The 20,795-nt window shown below is 48.7% G+C and overlaps 2 protein-coding genes across 2 annotated transcripts in view; both read right to left on the reverse strand.

The window, feature by feature from the left end:
• The window catches only part of LOC118794799 (fatty acid desaturase 6-like), a 9,748-nt gene extending 4,286 nt beyond the window's left edge, over positions 1-5,462 (reverse strand). Inside the window, exons 1-4 of the mRNA XM_036553065.1 lie at positions 4,981-5,462; positions 3,090-3,256; positions 873-1,053; positions 1-101 (exon numbers count right to left, since the gene is read on the reverse strand). The exon at positions 1-101 is cut by the window's left edge and continues 87 nt beyond it. Of these exons, the coding sequence (XP_036408958.1) occupies positions 1-101; positions 873-1,053; positions 3,090-3,256; positions 4,981-5,194 (663 nt within the window). The 5' untranslated portion in view covers positions 5,195-5,462. The remainder of the gene's footprint in view (positions 102-872; positions 1,054-3,089; positions 3,257-4,980) is intronic.
• A 3,210-nt stretch (positions 5,463-8,672) lies between these two features.
• Positions 8,673-19,229, reverse strand: ush1ga (Usher syndrome 1Ga (autosomal recessive)). Its single transcript, XM_036553490.1, has 3 exons — positions 19,038-19,229; positions 10,602-11,061; positions 8,673-9,506 (listed from the first exon to the last, which is right to left on the reverse strand). Exons 1-3 carry the CDS (start codon positions 19,199-19,201, stop codon positions 8,673-8,675), a joined length of 1,458 nt encoding a protein of 485 aa, XP_036409383.1. The 5' UTR covers positions 19,202-19,229.
• Between the last annotated feature and the right edge of the window lie 1,566 nt (positions 19,230-20,795).

Here is a 20,795-nt window from a genome sequence, read left to right on the forward strand (position 1 = left end):
CCCAGACACATGGATGAGCAGCCAGTACTGCGAGTACAGACCCAACGAAACCATCAGAACTGTGCGCAGAGCGTGGGCCAGAGAGTGCCCCCGCAAGTGACCTGCACAGAGAGAGAGAGGGGTCAGTGTATACCACACACACATACACACACACACACACACACGCACACACACTTCATAATACACGCAGACATACACACGCACACACAGGGAGAGAGAGGTCACTGTATACTACATAACACACACATACTCCACCACACAGAGGGTACATTGTTTACTTGGACTGTCAATACACTCACGTGCTTAAACAACCATTTAAAATGGGCCAATGATTAACCAGCCTGACTGAAATATACATCACTTACATTGATTAGCAGCATAAAGTCTGGTGGGTTTGCCAGCACGCTTGTAGGTTTTGCTGGACGGAAGTGTACAGAGTTCAAGCTTACTGACATGCTTGCTGCTTCACAACAGTGCTAAACCGCTGTGCTCATTAGTGAGGTACTCAACCCGAACCTCTACATCTGCACTTACAGCCATATTACGCACTTTAAATTACATGTTCACACAGCAGTAGTTCTTCTCCAGAGCTACCACTGCAGCTCACAATTTACGTATCACGAATATTCAGACAGGTAATTACTGAGGCAGCTCACACAGACTCCCTTGCTCGTACCTACAGCGGCAGCGTAGCACCTGGGAATCAAACCCGCAGCTCTCTCCTTACCTTACCACTGTGCCATCCCAGTGACAAGCAAAGCTGAGCTACTTATTGATGAAAGCATCCCTGTCTCCACTGTTTTTGCATTGGCCTGAAAACCCTGCCCCCGGTCGAACCCCCCCCCCCCGCGCCCCGTCCCCCCGTCCCATACTTAGGGCCACCAGCGGGGTGATGATGGGCACGCCCAGCGGGGCGAGGAAGAGGTACACGCTCCGGGGGAGGAAGGGGATCTTCCAGGTGCTGGAGTCGCCCAGGCCTAGGATGTTCGTGTGGGCGTGGTGCATCTTAATGTGGGCGTGCACACCCACCCGGGCGGTAAAGGACCCGCACACCTGGGAAGGACAGACAGACAGGCGGTCAGTCAGACAGACAGACAGACTAACAGGCCGGCAGACAGACAGACAGGCGGTCAGTCAAACAGACAGACAGACAGGCAAACAGACAGGTAGACAGACAGGCAGTCAGTCAAACAGACAGACAGACTAACAGGCAGGCAGACAGACAGACAGGCGGTCAGTCAAACAGACAGACAGACTAACAGGCAGGCAGACAGACAGACAGACAGGCGGTCAAACAGACAGACAGACTAACAGGCAGGCAGACAGACAGACAGACAGACAGACATGCGGTCAGTCAAACAGACAGACAGACTAACAGGCAGGCAGACAGACAGACAGGCGGTCAGTCAGACAGACAGACAGACTAACAGGCAGGCAGACAGACAGACAGACAGGCAGTCAGTCAAACAGACAGACAGACTAACAGGCAGGCAGACAGACAGACAGACAGACAGGCAGTCAGTCAAACAGACAGACAGACTAACAGGCAGGCAGACAGACAGACAGACAAGCGGTCAGTCAAACAGACAGACAGACTAACAGGCAGGCAGACAGACAGACGATCAGTGAGACAGACAGATGGTAAATCAGATATGTCTAGATGATGTACGGACAGATTGATACAGGCCGTGAGACAACTATAACCACTTTCTGCAGATGGCTTAGCACTGGACACGTCTCACAATAAAGGCCACACCCCAAGGTGGCAGAATGTGTGCAGTAATGTCACCCAAACCACAGCGAATGCAGTTCCCGTGGTGAATGCACCAGGTGACAAAACCCAGACAAACAAAATCAAACCAGGCAAAATCCAAAAGATTGGTCCAGTCCAGAGCACACGTCAAAGCACCATCCAGCTTCCCATCCAGAACAAGGTCATACGTTACACAGAAGCACTCTCTAATTGGCTGCGAGTTTCCTCAACACAGTTTCCACCCAAACAAAGACTCCTAGATTTCTAACTCCCACAGCCCCAAAGACTCCTAACTCCAACAGGTCCAAAGATTCCTAACTCCCACGGCAGTTGCACAGTTGCTAGATGTGCCCAATTGCGGGGGGGGTGTTCTGAGCTGGGAAAGGGCTGGAACCACTAGTGTAGGAAATAACGGCCCTTAATAACTTCTGCCCACTTCATGTCACAGTATCTCCAATGTAATTAAATTCACACATACATACAGTATGCAAGCATTTATCATCCAACTCAACATTTGAGGCAAACAGCGGCCAGTTCATTTCTCCTTGTTTCTCTGCGGGAGCTGTCGGTCTCAGGACATGTTGTCAGGGAAACAGTCTTGGCCGGCCTGAGCCCACCTTTTACGGATTTACACAGAAATATTTAAAGATTGCAGATTAAAGGAAGCAGCAGTGTGCTTGACAGGTTGCCAGGTTGGCGTGAATGCCTCGTTACAGGCTTATATGGTTCTGCTCAAGGGTGTTCTCCTCTGTTTGTTCATATCTGGACTGGTTCAGTGACGTCCCATCTGTCAGAATGGGAGAGAGGGCTCCAGAGACAGCCCTGATCCCTTCACTACAGGATAACCAGTGTTGCACTGAGAGGTTTAGGTCATTTTCACAGTGCTACACTGACATGTTTAGGTTATTTTCCCAGTGCTACACTGAGAGGTTTAGGTTATTTTCACAGTGCTACACTGACATGTTTAGGTTATTTTCCCAGTGCTACACTGAGAGGTTTAGGTTATTTTTCCAGTGCTACACTGAGAGGTTTAGAAGTTTACCTGACAGGATCTACAGAATAGAATGAGGCAGGTTTCTGCTGTGCTGGTCAGCATGGAAGTGGCATTGGTGTAGCAGAGAGGATAAAGATAGCCGTGCCTGTAGTCTGCCTAACACCGGTCTCTATCACGCTAATATTTCGTGACACTTGATATTGTGTCACGGGGAAGAGTGGGAGGGCTCTGTGATGCCCCTGAATTCCTAGCAGGGATTGCAGCTGGTATTATGAAGGGATGGGCATATGCTTTGGCATGAGTGTTTGTGTGTGTGTGTGTGTGTGTGGCCTTATCTCTCACCTCGATGAAGAACACGGCCCAGACCTCGTCCCAAGCCTGGGACTCGCTTAGCGCCCCGTGGCTGGCCAGATGCGTCCCCTTGAAGGTGATGACAGCGTGAGCGGTCCCCATGACCAGCACCCCAAGTGCAACCAGCAGGGCCTGAGACGAACCCAGCAACAGAAAGGCTGGAGGGGCCAGGGTGACGGATGGAGGGATTAAAGGAGAGCAAAAAGAAGAGGGGTAGGAGGATGAGGTTTACGGGGAAGAAGGAGAAAAGAGAGAGGGGCCAGATTGGCAGAAGGGGGATAGTTTTAGGGTGAATAGTGTGTGGGAGTTTGTGTGTCCGTGTGTGTGTGTGTGTGTGTGTGTGTGTGTGTTTGTGTGTTTGTGTATGTGTGGGGCGGGGGGGGTGCAGACAGGGTGGGTCAGGGGAGACCAGAGAGAAAGAGGGACACAGAGGGCAGAGAGGTACCAGTAACAAATTTTGACCAACAGGACTGAACCAGGTAAAAATAGCACTGAGTATTTTGTACAGCATTAACTTCATCCTAATGCTTCAGAAAAATTCTAAATATTATATAATGAGTTTGGCAAGCGCAGTGATCATCAAGTTAAAGAAAATAATAATGTCTGTAAACATTTTCCACTTGGCACCCTGAGCTTCTCTTGTGCACTTTTCACGATGTTTACTTTTGTGTACTTTTGTGCTGTTTGTGAACTTATTGTTTTGGCTTCCAATGCCTCCTGGAATTCAAGCTGTTGGCACATATGCATTCTGAATCCATGACCCTTCAACACACACACACACACACACACACAAACACAGACACACACACACAAACACAGACACACAGACACAGACACACACACACACAAACACACACACACACAGGCCTGAGCAGCTGGCCTTTATGACAGCGTGTAGTGTTCACACTATCAGATGACTGGGAGGAACACCATGAGCAAACACGACCCCCGCCCCCCCCTCTCCACCCGACCGAGCCGCCAGAGGCGTGCAGCAGGTGTGGGTTTCAAAGCTGAAACCGTACTCTGTCTCTCACGCTAGCGTACGGACACCGCTTGGAGGGCGGCCGCTATTGCACAACCGAAAGACGCGCTGACAGTTTTATCCCCATCGCCCGGCACCCGCTTACTTCGACAGCTGGGCGTTAGAGGATTTGAGTTGAGTTTCTAAGTTTAATTTACTGTTATTAATATTTTCAGCTATAGATGTTTTAATATTCTATTGTTTTTCCGGAGAGGAAAATAATGATGTCATCATTTCAGAGGGCAGAGAAGCGCAGAGCGGGACCGGCGGAGAACCGCAGCCCCTCTCGCCTTGCAGCGCTACTGAAGAGGGAACAGCGGCGATCGCAGACCACGCCTGGAAATAAGCTAATTCCGCTTCAGCATCTTTGACATGCCATATTAACTGTTCCAGACGCATCCAGACACAACAAGACACACAACCGGTCACAGTAGTTTTAAACGTTCTGCTGAAGTCAGGCAGGCTTGATTATTGGGAGTACAGAACTTTAACCTCATACATTTTTTTTCTCCGAAAAACAAAACTTGACAAGAAAAAATATTGATTGCGTACACGCGTACTTGAATTGATCTACACGATCGATAAAGACATGTCACATGAAAAAGCAATATCGATAAAGTTTTTAGCACAAAACATAAACATCGAGTTCACATACCCAGTTCTATTTTACAAGCCAATCATTGCCCAAACGATTAAACCATGAAATGACAAATCACGGAAAAAAACTTGCACTGACGGATTCCCAAAGGTATTCTAACTTCAGCACATCAAAAAAGTCCCACCCCAAGAAGAGTTTCTCACAGAGTCGTCCGAGTGTGACGTGCCAGCTGTCTTTGAGAGGGGGGTCGCATGTGCTCTTACCTGCGGGCAGGGAGAGGAATGCCGCGGCCAGGATGGCGCAGTCGATCCCCCGCTTCTCCCACCAGCTGCTCTCCCTCACCACCCGCTGCACCAGGCGTGTGAGCTCCATCATCAGAGACTCCCTGTCATCCGCCTCTGCCCCGCTGGCGCAGCCCGTCCCCGCGGAATCGCAGTCCGGGCGCCCTTCCTTCCCGGTGTCCGGCACGCTCGTCATGCCGAATCCGCTTCTGTGTGCACCTCGGCCGTATTGCAGGAAAACTTCAGGCACACCGCGGCAGACAGAAAGGTGGGTGGGAGCGGGGTATGGGGCGAGACAGTGAGGGAGGGTGGGATAGAGGGAGAGAGATAAAAATTCAAGATTCAGGAGAAAGGGTTTTTGCAGAGACAGCACTTCACGCACATCGCACCAGCGCCCCCAAACTATTCGCCTATCCCACAACAATTTCTAAGGACGACGATCCAGTTCTGCGTTCTTGTCCATCTGTCACTCTCTTACTCTCTCTCTCTCTCTCTCTCTCTCTCTGTCTCTCTCTCTCACACACACACACACGTACGGACAGCTGGCGAGGTAATTCTTCTCTTCTCTCTGCTGCAGAACACCTCATGTATACTGTATACCCCGCTCTCCTCCTCTCTCACACATTTCTTCTCCTTGCTTCTCCTCCTAACCCGTGTTAGGAGGAGAGCACACGCTCTCTGGTGCCAGGACGGGAGTGTGGGACACAGGGTGGGGAGTGAGGACGGGAACCTGGGGTTGCACTGGCACCGTTTCTGTTAGAGACAGGGTGGGGAGTGATACTGTAAAAGTCTGAAAGCAAACGGCACCTGAGTGAGAAGAGAAAAAGAGAGAGAGAGAGAGAAGGAGAGAGAGAGAGAGAAAGAAAGAGAGAGAGAGAGGAAAGACAAGAAAGGTTCCCTGGGTTTCCTTGCCACCCGTGCCACGCGATGCACGGAAAGGAAACACACAAACGCAGTGCGCAGTACCGGCTCTCAGCAGCAGAGGGCGGTCACACGTGCAAGGTGCAATAACACATGTGCATAGTGACCAGTTACTTCAGAACACACGGTGACCGTGCAGGTGTGTTTGGGAGGAATCCCTGTGGATCTCAGCATTTTGTTTCTCTTTAACTGAAAAGCATATCTACAGTCACACCAGAAGGGAGTTTTTAGGAGGCGAAACTGACAAACAAAAAAGAAAAAAAAAAACAAAACAAGATACACATTTGCGGACATACATCTTTTTAATATACCAAAGGCTTATTTTCAAAGATGGGTCTTCAAGCATAAGACATCATGGCCAGAGTTTTAAATTATCATTCTGAGTGTGCACTATAAAACATCTCTCCTGTCAATCATCCCAAAGCTATACATTATAAATGAAAAATACTCTAAACATGGAAGACCAAATGACACATTTCATATTACCTTACATAAAAATATACATATACATATATATATATACACATATATAAATATATACATACACAAGGCCAGCAGGCGGAGGGAGGGGAGAAGGGCACTGTAAGGGAAACAGCACAAGCTAGAGGCATACATACGAACATTCAAAGGTAAAGCTCTGCATTCGCAACAACAGAGTGACAGGAGTCACGCCTACTCAGAGAGCAAGCAGCTGTAAGAGACCGAGACGGTCGGCTGGACCAGTGCATCGTCGCTGGATGTGAGTGTTGAATTCGTAGCAGTTTGAGCTACAGCTAAAAACACCCCCTTCTCCCTTTGCGCGGAATCCATTTGCTCAAATCCATGAAGGCAGAGCTGAGGCTTTTCTCGGGAAAACGTTCGTATGCAGTACTGACAAAGTAAGTCAAGAACAATACAACAATTAAAACAAAATAAGTAGTTCCCGCTAATATGAGAAGGGTGTGCGGACAGCCTGGATCAGCTGGAGGTGAAGAAAACGATCTCCCCTCTCATCTGTCTCAGGCCTAAACTGGGTTTGGCCTGATGTACGCAAACAGATCTGATAATGCTGGTCCAAGCAAGAGCGCCGGTCGGCTTCCTGTGGAAACCCCACTAACGGTGGCGAGAGGGGGCTTTGGGTAGGCAGAGGGGAATGCTGGGAGCACCCCCCCCCCCCCCCCCCCCCCACCCCCACCCCCACCCCCCACACACAGCCAACACGCTCTCCTCCAGAGCTCCTAAAAGTGTAAACATCTCCCTGCAATAAAACGAGTCTTCCGGGCGTTGACCCAGACCCATGGCTTGGTAGAATAACCAAAAAAAAAAAAAACTGTACAGGTATATCTAATAAACAATAAAACATGTACATGAACGTATAAAGAGACTGAAATCCCCAGCGTGGCAGGCTCCTGTAGCACAGGCGTGTGGGGGCGTGCACAAATTTCCCCACAGGGGCAAAGGGCAGTGATGCTGGAGAGGTAGAGGTGAGTGGTGATCCGGTCCAAAGGCGCCAACCGGGGGGACACTTCAGCTCAACACACTGCCCACCCGCTCAGAACTTCCTGCCTGTTTCAGCTCTCACATTTAGCAGACGTTCTTATCCAGAGCGACTTACGTAGGTCACAATTTCTACATGTCATCCATTTATACAGCTGGATAGTTACTGAGGCAATTCTGGGTTAAGTACCTTTCCCAAGGGTACAGCGGCAGTGACCTGGTGGGGAGTCGAACCAGCAACCTTGCAGTTACCAGCCCTGCTCCTTATCACTATGCTAGACTGCCACTGCTACTGTGCATCTCAATTCAGCATGTCTTCAGGAACAGGATTTTAAGCAACACACTGGTATTATTCTGCTTTTTTTTAGATTAATCTCCTCTCTGATGGCTGGAATGGGGGCCTTGGCAGCAGTGCGGCAAGCAGAACCAGCTTGACCCTCGTCGGACCTCCACCCCGGTCAGCACCGGGCAGCTGGACCCTGTGCCCAGCCCAGCAGAATCGCCGTTGGCAACGTCACTCCCATGAACAGGCTCCTCCCCTTGGGCCGGCCCACGTGTCGGAATATCACCCACCATGCATCAGTTCCTGTGCTATCTGCAAATCAGAACACACACAACAGACAAACAGCGACACAGCTTCATTACTGAATCCACTTTCATGTCATACAGATGTCCGGCCACCAGGGGGTGTAGTTTCTCAATACATAACATGGTGCACACAGGGACATAAAATGGATAACATAAAGCAAATATAGAAATATTTATATCAAATAAGAATGGTTCAGCTGTATGAGGACAATACATTTTTACTGTTCTTGTGTTCTAATTTGTTGCCTCTATCAAATTTCATATGAATATGAAACTGGTGTTTTATGAATATTATACCAGTGTGGAAGGGTTCAATGACACTTTGAAAACGTAGATCGAAACTTAATAAATTTACAAGTTTACTAAAAGTCCTAAAAGTCATTGATGTCATACTACATGCTCAGGTACAGATACACAAGGAAGCTCAGTACTGTGACTCTTCACAGATTTCTGAGGCCACCTAGTGGACATTAGTACTTACTGCACCTAGTATTATTCGCAAGTGGAATTAAGATAAAATCAGAACAGAATTGGCAAGTTAACGTCATGTTCATAATTCGCTTCCAGATTTGAGATTTAGCATTTTGGATTTGGAAGTATTAACTTACATGATGCATGCTTTTGCACCAATTTCACACCAAAGCTTTGACACAACAGCGTATTAATCCGATCCGAGAGGCGGCCTCCACTCACAGCTCTGTATCCTCGATGCCGTCGGGCTCCTCCATAGTCTCCAGCCGGCGCTTGCAGGCGTCCAGAATCTTCTTTCGGGGGCCCAGGGGGATGTGGATGCTCTTGAGGTCGAGGTCGGAGCAGAGCAGCAGCGCCTCCAGGTCGATCTTCTCCCTGCGGAAGATGGGGACGAACTCGTTCATGCTCTGCGCGGCCAGGAAGACCTCGAGCGGCGCGGTGTCGGGCTCGTCGTCGTCGTCCAGGCCCAGTTCCGCCTCCTCCCAGGGCAGCTCCCGCTCGTTTCGCTCCCGCAGGCTGGCAGCGCTGCCGATGCTGTCGTCCAGGCTGGGGGACCGCCGCAGCCGGCTGCGCAGACGCACGCTGGCCGCCCGCTCCAGCACGTCGCTGCCCGCCACGCTGCCCTCGTCCCGCCCCCCCAGCCCGAACAGCCCGCCGCTCACGTAGTTGCGGCGGAACACCATGGTGCCCAGACCCGGCCGGTTGAAGAGCGAGTCGCGGCCCGAGTCGGCGCTGACCTCGGAGAACGCCGCGTCGCCCCCCGGCCCCCCCGCCGCCGCGTGCAGGCCCGGCTCGCTCAGGGCGCGCGACACCGCGTCCTCGTCCCGGGGGAACATGTCGCGGATGTTGCGCCGCTGGCCCGGACGCTCCCGCGGGCTGACGTAGGTGCCCTGCTTCAGGAACATGACGTCGTTGCCCAGCTGCAGGCCCGACAGCGAGCGCACGCTCTTCCTCCCGTCCTCGTAGATCTTGAAGGTCCCGTCGCCCTGCTTCTTCTTCTCCAGCTTCTTCTGGATCTTGGTTTTGCCCCTGGCGGTGGCGTGCAGGGTGGCCTGGAGGGACGAGGACCACAGGAGTGTCAGCTCCAGCGTCAAACCCTCCACGCACACAGCACAACAGAAAGAATTCAGACTTTAGGACAGACTATGGACAAAATGTGCTGGTTAAACACACTGAGTGTGAACCATGTCACATTTGCAGAACACTATGTACTGTGTGTATGTCTGTGTGTAGTCAGGCTGCTTTGTACACTAACCATGTGGACAGAGTAGTGTAATATTTACATTATCAACATTTTTAGCAGGCATTCTTATCCAGAGCAACTTACATAGGCAATGATTTTACATGCTACCTGTTTATACAGCTGGATATTTATTGAGGCAACTGTGGGTTAAGTAGATGGCCCAAGGGTACAGCTGGAGTGCCCCAGTGCGGAATCAGACTTGAACTGAACCAGCAGTCTTTTCACACCAAGCCCTGCTCCTTACCACTATACCACAGTGCCACCACACCATTATAGTGCTTTTAGTAACAGATCTAAGCAGCATACTCAGATAGTTGTAACAGGACCAGGAAGCAGTGTGGCGTAGTGGTTAGGCGCAGGGCTCATAACTGAAAGGTCAGTGGTTTGATTCCCCGCTGGGGCACTGCTGCTGTACCCTTGGGCAAGGTACTTAATACAGAATTGCCTCAATAAACATTCCACTGTACAAATGGATGAAACTGTAAATTATGTTAGTCGCCCTGGATTAGAGTGTCTGCTGAAAAACAATAATGTAATAATATAATAATGTAATATAACTGGAGAAATCTTTCACAAAGGCCACAATGCGGATCGAGTAAGGTATATCAGGAGTGGCCAGTGACTGAAAGCGGCCAGCGTCACAGGAAGTGGTGTCAGATATACAGGAAGTGGTGTCAGGTCTACAGAAAGCAGTGTCAGGTCCAGAGGAAATGATGTCAGGTCTACAGAAAGCGGTGTCGGGTCCAGAGGAAGTGATGTCAGGTCTACAGAAAGCGGTGTCAGGTCCAGAGGAAGTGATGTCAGGTCTACAGAAAGCAGTGTCAGGTCCAGAGGAAGTGATGTCAGGTCTACAGAAAGCGGTGTCGGGTCCAGAGGAAGTGACGTGATGTCCTCAGGAAGTGACCTGAGAGTATGGCACGCTGATGGTGGCAGTGCCGCGGTGCGGCAGGGGCAGCTTGCGGCTGAGGGTGCTGCTAGTGTAGCTGGAGAAGCTCATGGCGTCGGAGACGGAGGCCTCGGACGCCTCGCGCTGGTAGCGCCGCTCCATGCGCCGGTGGTGCTTGCGCTGCATCTTGGCGCAGTCCTTGATGCGGCGCTCGGCGGCGCGGAAGGCTCGGTCCTTCAGCTTGCCCACCAGCTTGGGGTTGAGCGCCGTCTGCTTGGCGGCGATGGAGTCCAGGTAGCGCACGCAGTCCATGTGGCTCTTGGTGGCCGCCATGTCCAGCGGCGTGTGGAAATCGTTGTCCAGGCACCACACGTTGGCACCGAACGACACCAGGAAGGACAGGCAGTTCAGGTGCCCGTTGGCGGCCGCCAGGTGGAGTGGCGTGTTCCCCCAGATGTCGCACTTGTCCGGATCCCCCCTGAAAAATGGGGGGAAGTCTATGGTGATCTGGCAACCCCAACACTCAACAAACTATGATCTTTGAGTACACATGATGTAACAGAATACTGAATTCCTGCTGAAGTCTTTGGTTACACCAGGTGAGACTCTAGGGGAGAGCATCAGCACAGCAACACAGACCTGGATGAAGGTCCGCAGGGACTTCACTGCCCTTCATGGCAAAACTAAAAATAACCGCACCCGCTTAGACAGGCCATAATTTTTTGATTATGTTTTCCGCGCCGACCTTTCGACTGTGAGGTCCTCATCAGAAGGATATGAATAATTCATCAATCTTCTACAGAATGTTTCGGGTCCTGTCACCTTAAGCTGGCGGAACCCAGCAGCAGATGGTGAAATGAACAGGAAGAAGCTGAAGGCATGCATTTACGGTGTACAGTGAGCAGAGGGCCTTCAGGACAGAGAGAAAACTCTTCAGCCTGCAAGCTCAGCTGAGGTGAAGACCAGCACACACAGTACTGACCAGGGCTGAGAAACACTATACCACAGGATGCATATGAACATGGATGGGTCATCTCATTGAGTGTGGCGTGTGTGTGTGTGTATGTGTGTGTGTGTGTGTGTGTGTGTGCATGCGTGCGTGCGTACGTACGTACGTGTGTGTGTGTGTGTGTGTGTGTGTGTGTGTGCGTGCGTACGTGTGTGTGTGAATATGTGTGTGTGTGTGTGTGAATATGTGTGTGTGAATATGTGTGTGTGTGTGAGTGTGTGTGTGTGTGTGTGTGTACGTGTGTGTGTGCGTGCACGCATGCGTACGTGTGTGTGTGTGTGCGTACATGTGTGTGTGTGTGTGTGTGTGTGAATATGTGTGTGTGTGTGTGTGTGTGGTGGGCAGTAATGCAGGGTCCTCTCCTGTCACCAGCTTCTGACCCCTAGCACTGTCGCCCCCCCCCTTCCCCCCCCCCACCCCCCCCCATGGGTGCTTTGGGTTACCCGGTCTGTCACGGCGGTCGATGTGCAACACGACCCCCTCCCCGGAGCATCGCGTTTCAGGGAAGACCGATTGGGTTACGCCTGACTCAGGAAGTCAGGCTGCGCGTCAGCGACTGGCCCCGCCCCCACTCTGTGATGTCACCAGGGAAACAGCTTTCCCTGGTGTGAGTGAGTCGGTGACTCTTGCCTGCATGGGGCCGTGCATAGACAGCACGCGCTGCACAAACCCTCTAATCTTTATATCAAACGGATGCATCTAAGCATCATCCAGATGATATAAAGATCTGTGGATCTGCACAGTACCTGTCCAAATGGATCTGTGCAGCGGCTGCTCTGACCCGATGCTTAGTCGACAAGCAGAAGACTGTCATATTTATCCCACATATACTGTCGCCTCTGTCACATCCCACTGCCAATCATCCAGCTCTCTTCTCATTGCTTCAGATAACCCGCCGCAGGAAAGCGCATGCTTATTAATGCAGATATCAGCACATTAATCAGACATACATCACATGTTTTTTCATTCAGACAGCAGACAGTCAGTGCTGATTCATCCACTGGCACTGGGTTAGCAGGTAATTAAGATTTGCCACAAACTCAGACAGTGATGGTGATGACGGCGCTGTGGGCACATGAGGCGTTGATTAAGATCCTGTTCCTGGTGAGATGATGAATTGAGATACAGTGTAGCAGTGGTATTTTAGCATAGTGGTAAGGAGCAGGGCTCCTAACCAAAATATTGCTGGTCTGATTCCCCACTAGGGGCACTGCTGTTGGAGCCTTGGGCAAGACACTTAACCCACAATTGTAATATCTATGTATGCATATTGTATAAAAGGATAACATGTAAAACACACCTGTAACCTACATAAATTACTCTGGATTAGAGTGCCTGCTAAATGACAATGTAAATGCAAATATCTGACAGCCCTCCAGCAGGACCCCGGGTTCCCTCACTACTCAGTGGGGTTAATGCATGCATTATGAAAAATTTTAATGTGGATACAGAGTTAGGAATGGCAGACTGGCCAGCGGCTCAGAGAACATGATGCCATTTGTGGCCCCTCACAAATCTTGCATGAACAGATGCAAGTGCGATCATGCATCTACATGCAGCACACACCCTGAGAATTTCACAGCCGTTCTTGTGCACTCTAAGAAGTGTGGACAGCGGCTCCCCTTCACTGCTGGGCAGTAAATGCTGAAGCCAGTGTCGTAATTGCAATGCCTTGTATGCGGAAGCACATGCCCCGCCCTCCTGCTCTCTGACTGGTTCAGGACTTAAAGGCTGTTTTCCAATAGCTGATCGAGAGTCTGCATGTAGAACCAGGGGGAAACGGCTCGGACTATGTCTGTTCATGAAAAAAATAATATAACAGACCAGATAGCCCCCATCTCCTTTTGCCAACTATTGGCCTACATTCATTCCTATCTGAAGTAGCCTTTACAGGAAGTGACATCACTCTCCTGAGGTCAGCGGTAAGGGCCTGTGTGGTGTAGCACCGCCCCGCCGCAGGCTTAGACCCGGTGATAAATATTTGACAGGCTAACGCAGTGACAGTGGTGCATTATTGATGGGGAGACCTGCGAGATTCACCCCGCTGAAAAGCCGAAAAGCCGGCCGCCAGGCGAGGAGCCGCCAGAGCCGGGATGAACACCTGTGCCCGCTCCTCACCCCGAGCCTTGATTTAATCCTCTTCTCTCTATCGAACCGAGAGGCACCACAGACAGACACTGTGGAGGGACTACATTTCCCATAACCCCCCTGCAGCTGTTCCGCAAACAAACACCCCTGGCTGCATTCCAAACAGCTCCACTGGCCTTCTGCTCCTGCAACAAGAGGTGGAAGTGATCTGGCTGTTATCCTCTGGGTCATCCCATTTCTTGAGGGAGTGATTTTGGGTAACTTCAGCATGCTCAAACTTAGAGGAACTGTTCCTGATGTGCAAACCACTGTGTATGTAAATGCACGACAATCAATGTAATTGGAGTATGCGGCATATGCACCTCTTGCGCTTCATTGCTGTTTTTTTTTAGCTTGTTAATTCTTCTGCTCTAAAATTAAGAATCTTGAATGTAACTTGCAATGTCACGTATACAAATTAAAATGAACATTTAATAGCAAAAATCGGTTTCAAAAACGCCCTAGCATTGATAAACTCCTGTTGTAGTACAGTTATTATATTATAAAATAAGAAATGAAGCGGAATAAGAGCTTGTTTTTAAACCATATGTGCAGTGCTACTGTGGAAGATGCATATTTTACGGTTATTTCTGGCACTATTACTGCTCTGACCACCCTGCCTGACTGAAGTGCTCCCTCTGTGACATCACACCAAGTGCTCTCTCTCTCTCTGACACCTCACAGTGCTCCCTCTGTGACATCATACAAAGTGCTCCCTCTGTGACATCACACCAAGTACTCTCTCTGTGACACCAAGTGCTCCTTCTGTGACTTCACAATAAGTGATAACTGTGTGACATCATGCAATGTAATAAATCTCAGAGGCAAGTAGGTGCCAAAGAAGCATCTTTGAACAAATTTAATTATTTTATTATTACTGAATTTTCTTTAAAGACAGCCTTATCCTGCATGATTAACACAGTGTACATTTTGCATAGCACTCCCTTATACAGCTCTAGAAACTGTTGGGTTAAATACTTAAACCTAATAATCTAAAACTACTACTCCCACTTCTCCACTAGCCTTGGTTACGTCTGCCTCTGTCTCACACACCAATGTAGGGACTTTCTGCTCCCTGCAGCTGATCCAGGAACAGCTTAATCAGCTGTAACACCACTCAGTGCAAGTATGTGAAAAAAGGTTTACACTGAACCCAAATCAGTTCTTGAGTTCACCCCTCTGCTGGGCTTTCCACGAATAGGCTGAAACTTGGCACTTCTTTTTTTCACGAGGTTTATGGCAAAATCAAATAAAAGGGCTCTGTAGAAAGGCCTGCCCCGCATTCTCACACACCTTTACGCCTGCTCTTATCTGGGGGTGTCTGAGATGGAAACACCATGGCTGAAAACAGAACACTTCAGCTGGGGATACACACACCCGGCAGTCGGATCCAGTGGTACAGTCAAGGTCTACTGTCAATCTCTGATAAATACTCTCTACTCTCTACTCTCTACAACAGATGACCATAAACAGTGGCAGACTATGTGTGGGTCACACGTACTGTTAGTGTTGTCATTTAGCAGACGCTCTTATCCAGAGCGACTTACACAGGCTACAATTGTTTGCATGTTAACCATTTATACAGGATATCTACTGAGGCAGCTCTGGGTTAAGCACCTTGCCCAATGGTACAGCAGCAGTGCCCCTGTGGGAAACTGAACCTGAAACCATTCGGTTACGAGCCCTGCTGCTTATCACTACCCTACACTGACACCCACCGACAGCCGACAGTCGGGAGAAGGTGCCTGGCTTAATGCTGCTCTCTAGGCACAAACAAAATGGAGGAGGAGGAGGCGGGACACTCTTCATCCATCGCTCTGGCCTTTTGTTGTCCCTATCACTGTCCCTGCTCCTCTGCTCCAGACCACGCCTTACTTGCTCCTCGGAACATCACGTCTCGCATAAAGCTGTCATTGCGGTTCTGAGCAGTCGCCCAGCTCTCCCCAGCCCTCACGGGCGCGGTCTGTGCGGCGAGACGACGTTGTCCTGACCCTAAGGGCCCGTTTCAAAGCTCCACGTTTCGGCGGGGTGTGTGAGACAGCTGGGCGAAAGGAGCTGTTCGCGCTTGACTGCGGATCGGATAAGAGCGAGGGGTGCTCCACTCGTGGACGTCCTGGTGGCGGAAACGTCACTATCAGGGCAGATCGCGGGCTGCTGAGCTATCTCGGCACACTCGGCCCTCACGTGTCTGCACCTCAAACAGGACATGGAAGCCCTGAGTCACGGGAAAACATCCGAACAATAGCGAACACAGCTGGCCATCGGGATAAGAGCTGTGACTTATCATACCAAAACATAACCTTACATGCAACTCCCAGTCCCAACAAAGCTCTTTCAGAAGGAGGCTGAAAGGCCCCCATTGTGATCAGTGTACAGTGCAAAACAATGCTATGTACACAGTAGACCTACTGCAGTTTTTTTTTCCTGCTGAAGTGGTTCACGTCTTTATGTGCTCGTACGTGATTGGCTGAAGGGAATGTGGAGCGCGCAGCATTTGTGTGGAGTCACGGACCATGGTCGCTATCTGTTAGCGCTGCCCTCACCATCGGCTCACACTATAGACCCGGGTACCTCAGGAACACAGAAAACCTGACCACTCTCACCAATTAACCTATTTATAAACGGCCTCCTTCCGCTGACTGGATGGAAAAAACCAGCTCACACAGAAACGGCACTAAAGAGGCCTTTTGTGTGCCTTCTCTTTTTGTTAGTCCCTCAGACAAAGCGATCTCAACCTTAATGAAGGCACTAGGCTGGGTTCCTACAAAGCTCTTATCACTACACAACAGTGCCACTCAATACATTGCAGTCCAATGCACCGAGAGGAAAAAAAGAGGCCCAATCAGGTGACGGTGATGTCATAAACAACTAACACTTCCAGTCAGGTAGTGGGAAGGGAAGAGGCCATCTTTCATATTTTCCAAACTAACAGCCTTTCAACAGATCAGACTCAGACAGAGATCTGAAATGAGGCCCAAAACCATAGTGCTTGCTAATAGTGTAGTTTGACACCTTTCATATACCTATAAATTCAGCTGAAGAGTAGGTAATGCATGTGGATGAGAGGCCATCTTCAAACATTTCTAGACATTTTTATAAATGTTATTATTATTTTTTCCAACAGCCATATATCCCTGTAAGCTCCCCTTGCCTCATGGTTGAAGCTGAGTAGGGTTGGGCCTAGTAAATACTTGGATGGGAAAAAACAGGCTTCTGTTGGAAGTGATTCTGATGCACCAATAGGGGGCAGTCTCCTCTCTGATTCAAGTAAAATCTATTTCCCCTGTGTAATGATAAGGACACTGTTTTGCAGGGGATGCCGCATTTAAGTGACACATCAAACCGAGGCCCTGACTTACTATGGTCATTAAAGATGCTGTGGCACTTACAGAAAAGTGCTGGGCTCTTTCCCAGTTTCCTGGGCATATTTGCAAGCAGGCTGTCTCGGTGTCTAAATCTAATCATCCTACACTTTAATTGGCTGAATAAAAACTTTGGCCAATGTATACAAATGCATGCAGATCTTAACTCTACAAATTCAATACATTAAAACAGCCACAGCTCAGCATGCAAGCTGCTTACTGAGAGGGATTTCAGGCCCTGACCTGCAGGAGGCTTGTTGGTATGAAAGAAAGATCACCAGAAAAAGGGCAAAGAAACAGGGATTCCCTGCAGTGTAGCGTAGTGGTTAAGGAGCAGGACTCGTAACCGAAAGGTTGCTGGTTCGATCCCCGCTGGGATGCTGTTGCTGTACCCTTGGGCAAGGTACTTAACCCACAATTGCCTCAGTAAATATCCAGCTGTATAAATGGATAACATTGTAAAGAACTGTAACCTATGTACGTCGCTTTGGATAAATGCCGTCTATGTACGTCTGCTAAAATGAATAAATGTAAATGTAAATAAGACCCCCCTTCTGCCTTTCTGGCCAAGTAAACAGAGTCACCCACAACGGGGGGATCCCCCCGAGGGGACGCTGCAGATGAGCTGCGTTTAGCTGAGGGGACGCCCCAGCATTCAGTGCATAACGTAAGGTGGACAGAGGAAGGTGAAGACTCTGTACATATTCATCTGAGATTGTGAGAGTCAATGTACAGCCATATACAGCTAAATCACTTTGCTCTTGCAGAATGGTAACAGCATAAAGGCATAAAATAGTGTCCATTGTACACCTGTAGTAAGCAGTGTTTTTTGTTAGTTTGTTATCCTTTCCATTTTTTTCTGTTTGATTTAAAGTGTATTAGTGTAAAAGTGTATAAGGGCATTTGTCTCACCCTGAACACATATTCATTCGTGCGCCGTTCTTATCCACCATGGTGAGTCCTCGTACAGGGGCAGAAACGTTACTGCAGTGAAAAAGGATCAATCTCCCAGCAAGTGACCTTTCGACTTTAATTTTCGCCTACAATTAAAATTCAGATGACAGAGACCCGCGTGGCGCGAGTAAATAGTGGCGCTGCACAGAATGGCCTGGAGGCGAAGCGCAAGACGCATCGCTGGTCTGGGTGACATAATTTGCCGAAGACAGGACGCTGCACAGCGAGACATGGCATACACACCAGAGACCTCAGTCGTGTTCTTCTGTAGATAGTGATCACACAGTTCTCTCGTTTCATACCAACTACGAGACGCGCACGCTGACGGCTTCTTTATGTCACCTTACAAAGAACTGACCTAATTATGTAAACAACGGTTTAACATTACTTCGTCACACTGTGTTATGCTACAGTTGTAAATACTTACAGACTTGCAGTCTGGAGACAAATTACAAACCAGATACAGTTGGTAAGCTTAACCGACAGTATCAATGACATATTGCTTTGTTTCAAGCTGAGAACTGGGTAAGAATAGCATTCTCATTTATGTAAGTTTAAAGCATCTGTATGAACTGGTGTCACGCTGATGCATTTTAAAAACAGATTTGTGCATTGCTGCGCTTCGTTAATCGAGCCGTAACGTTTTGAAAAGAACATCGGCTCATGCAACCTCTTACATTCATAAAGCCAAAATCTTTTCACTCAATTACCATGTTTTTGTGTATAAATCCCTATCAAAGTAGGTAATTGCATTTATATGCCTCACTAAATGTCCTGTCACAGTTTATGCGTTCAGTCGCCTGCATAACGGCATAACTTTTGTCACTACGGCTTACTTATCAAAGGTTTTCAGATGACTGACAGCTGGTGGCAGGACCTGTCTGATCCACCTGCTGAGAGAGCACTTTAGAACACCTTTGAACCCACGGGGACGCGCATTTACTGTATGTCATTTTCACTTGGTTGAATTAATGCACAGCTACCGTAGCTCTCTCCACTCACCCTCTTCCTACGATGAGGCGCAGCGCCTCGAGGTTGCCGTGGTAGGCAGCCCATAACGTCGGAGTCATTCCATCTTCGTCCGGGGCGTTCAAATCCTTCCGCGTGGCCTCTTTTAGCAAGTCCAGGTAGCCGTCCCGGGCCGCCCTGTGGTACCTGTCATTCATGGTGGCAGAGGAACCTTAAATTTGTTCATCAGGCCCCAAGTGCCGGAGAGCGGGGCCCCCGACCGGGAGCAGCGGAGCCTGGAAAGCCTCGGCCGAGTTGGCGTTGTGTTCGGACAGCTAAAAGGAGGCGAACGCGGCGCCCTGCTTGTTGCCACGGCTACCTGCGATGCTTGACAGTAGGGGAGGGGTTTAGGGAAGGAGCGTCGCTCCCCCGGGTCCTAACAGTCACATTAAAACTCACCTTGCGTGCTTAAACAGGTCACGAGGAGAAATGTTTCCTGTAATAAGTCGTTTCGAAAGTGAATAATAAGAAAGTGACGTTAAAATCTGGTAAAGGCGGAAACTGTACGTTTATGTGCTTTGTGCTCGTTGCCCATCCCTGTGCCACAGCGCTCACACCCCCAAAACATGCACAGAGCATCCTCTCAACATGGAGCTGCGCAGAGGATGGGCAACATTATAAACATTTGGATAAATTCTGAGGCGTCACCTTTATAATCATAATTTTTAAAAACACACTTCAGTGGTCGTCTGGGAATATCCAGCATTGCCTCAATCCAGGAAATGAACGCGAGAGAAAAGAATCTCTCAATAATCATCTTTTTTCCGAGAAATCGGTCTTTGCTTAATAATAAATCGTAGATACACAGAAAACCACGTGATTATGTCGCAATAACCACCATTTAGTAGGTGTGGAGCGTTTTACACAGCTATGTTGCATTTTAGTATCCAGTTAAAAGTGACGCAAACGACAAATTATACTGGCAATAAAGCATGTGTTTACAGCTTACGTGTTTCAGCAGACAGATATCTAAAGTAACTGAATAACCACTGCACCCCTCTCTGTTATTTTAATGTACCCTGATAAATATGTCTGTCCTACTTTGACAATTTCACACACTGATACAGTTCATATGGTGTTTCAACATTTCATTTTTGCTGTATTATACCATTTACAATAGCAGCATACCACGTGCGAGAAAACACACCGTCTTCCACCTTTACTGTCTGTGTAGAGGGCTATGTTTATGATGTTTTAAAGTTTTGTTTTTTTCACTGTAGATCATATCTGATGCTTGTGGCCTGTATCCTTTTACCGTCTTTTCGAAATATGAATGTTTCCCTGGAAGGGGTCTACTGCAAGACAATGACACTACTACTATTACTACAACTACCACTCCTAAATATTTAAAATAAATCATCGTTGTTGTCATCATCATCCCTGTAACAATATGAACAAACTAATACTAACAATAATAATAGTAATCTGAACGTCACAGCTGAATATTGCTGAAAGGTTGCTTTTCGTTCGATCAATAATCTTAGTGATTTTAGATTAATATATTTATATACAAAAACAAACGTCAAAGTTCTTCAAGCGTTAAACGTTTTAAAAAGCAAACGTGGTAAAGGTTCCGTGCATAGTTCAGACATAAATTCGTTCATTATGACCATTCGCCCCTGTAATGTGTGTCATAATGTTAACCTTGAATCATACCATGTTATCATATATACCAGAAATATGTACTGATACATGTATGCTATCTGCGTGTTCTTAACATGTTCGGCATTTACAATAACATTTATTTTCTAT

The sequence above is a fragment of the Megalops cyprinoides genome, chromosome 19 (genome assembly GCF_013368585.1).
Source record: "Megalops cyprinoides isolate fMegCyp1 chromosome 19, fMegCyp1.pri, whole genome shotgun sequence".
In the NCBI taxonomy this organism is placed as follows: Eukaryota; Metazoa; Chordata; class Actinopteri; order Elopiformes; family Megalopidae; genus Megalops; species Megalops cyprinoides.

Bases quoted from the DNA above. Each gene is read 5' to 3' on its own strand.
- ush1ga (XM_036553490.1), bottom strand. From the start codon at position 19,201: ATGAATGACAGGTACCACAGGGCGGCCCGGGACGGCTACCTGGACTTG. The intron at 11,062-19,037 runs GTGAGTGGAGAG...CCCATTTTTCAG, and splicing joins CGCCTCATCGTAGGAAGAGG to GGGGGATCCGGACAAGTGCG. The intron at 9,507-10,601 runs GTCACTTCCTGA...TCGTCCCTCCAG, and splicing joins TCAGCGTGCCATACTCTCAG to GCCACCCTGCACGCCACCGC.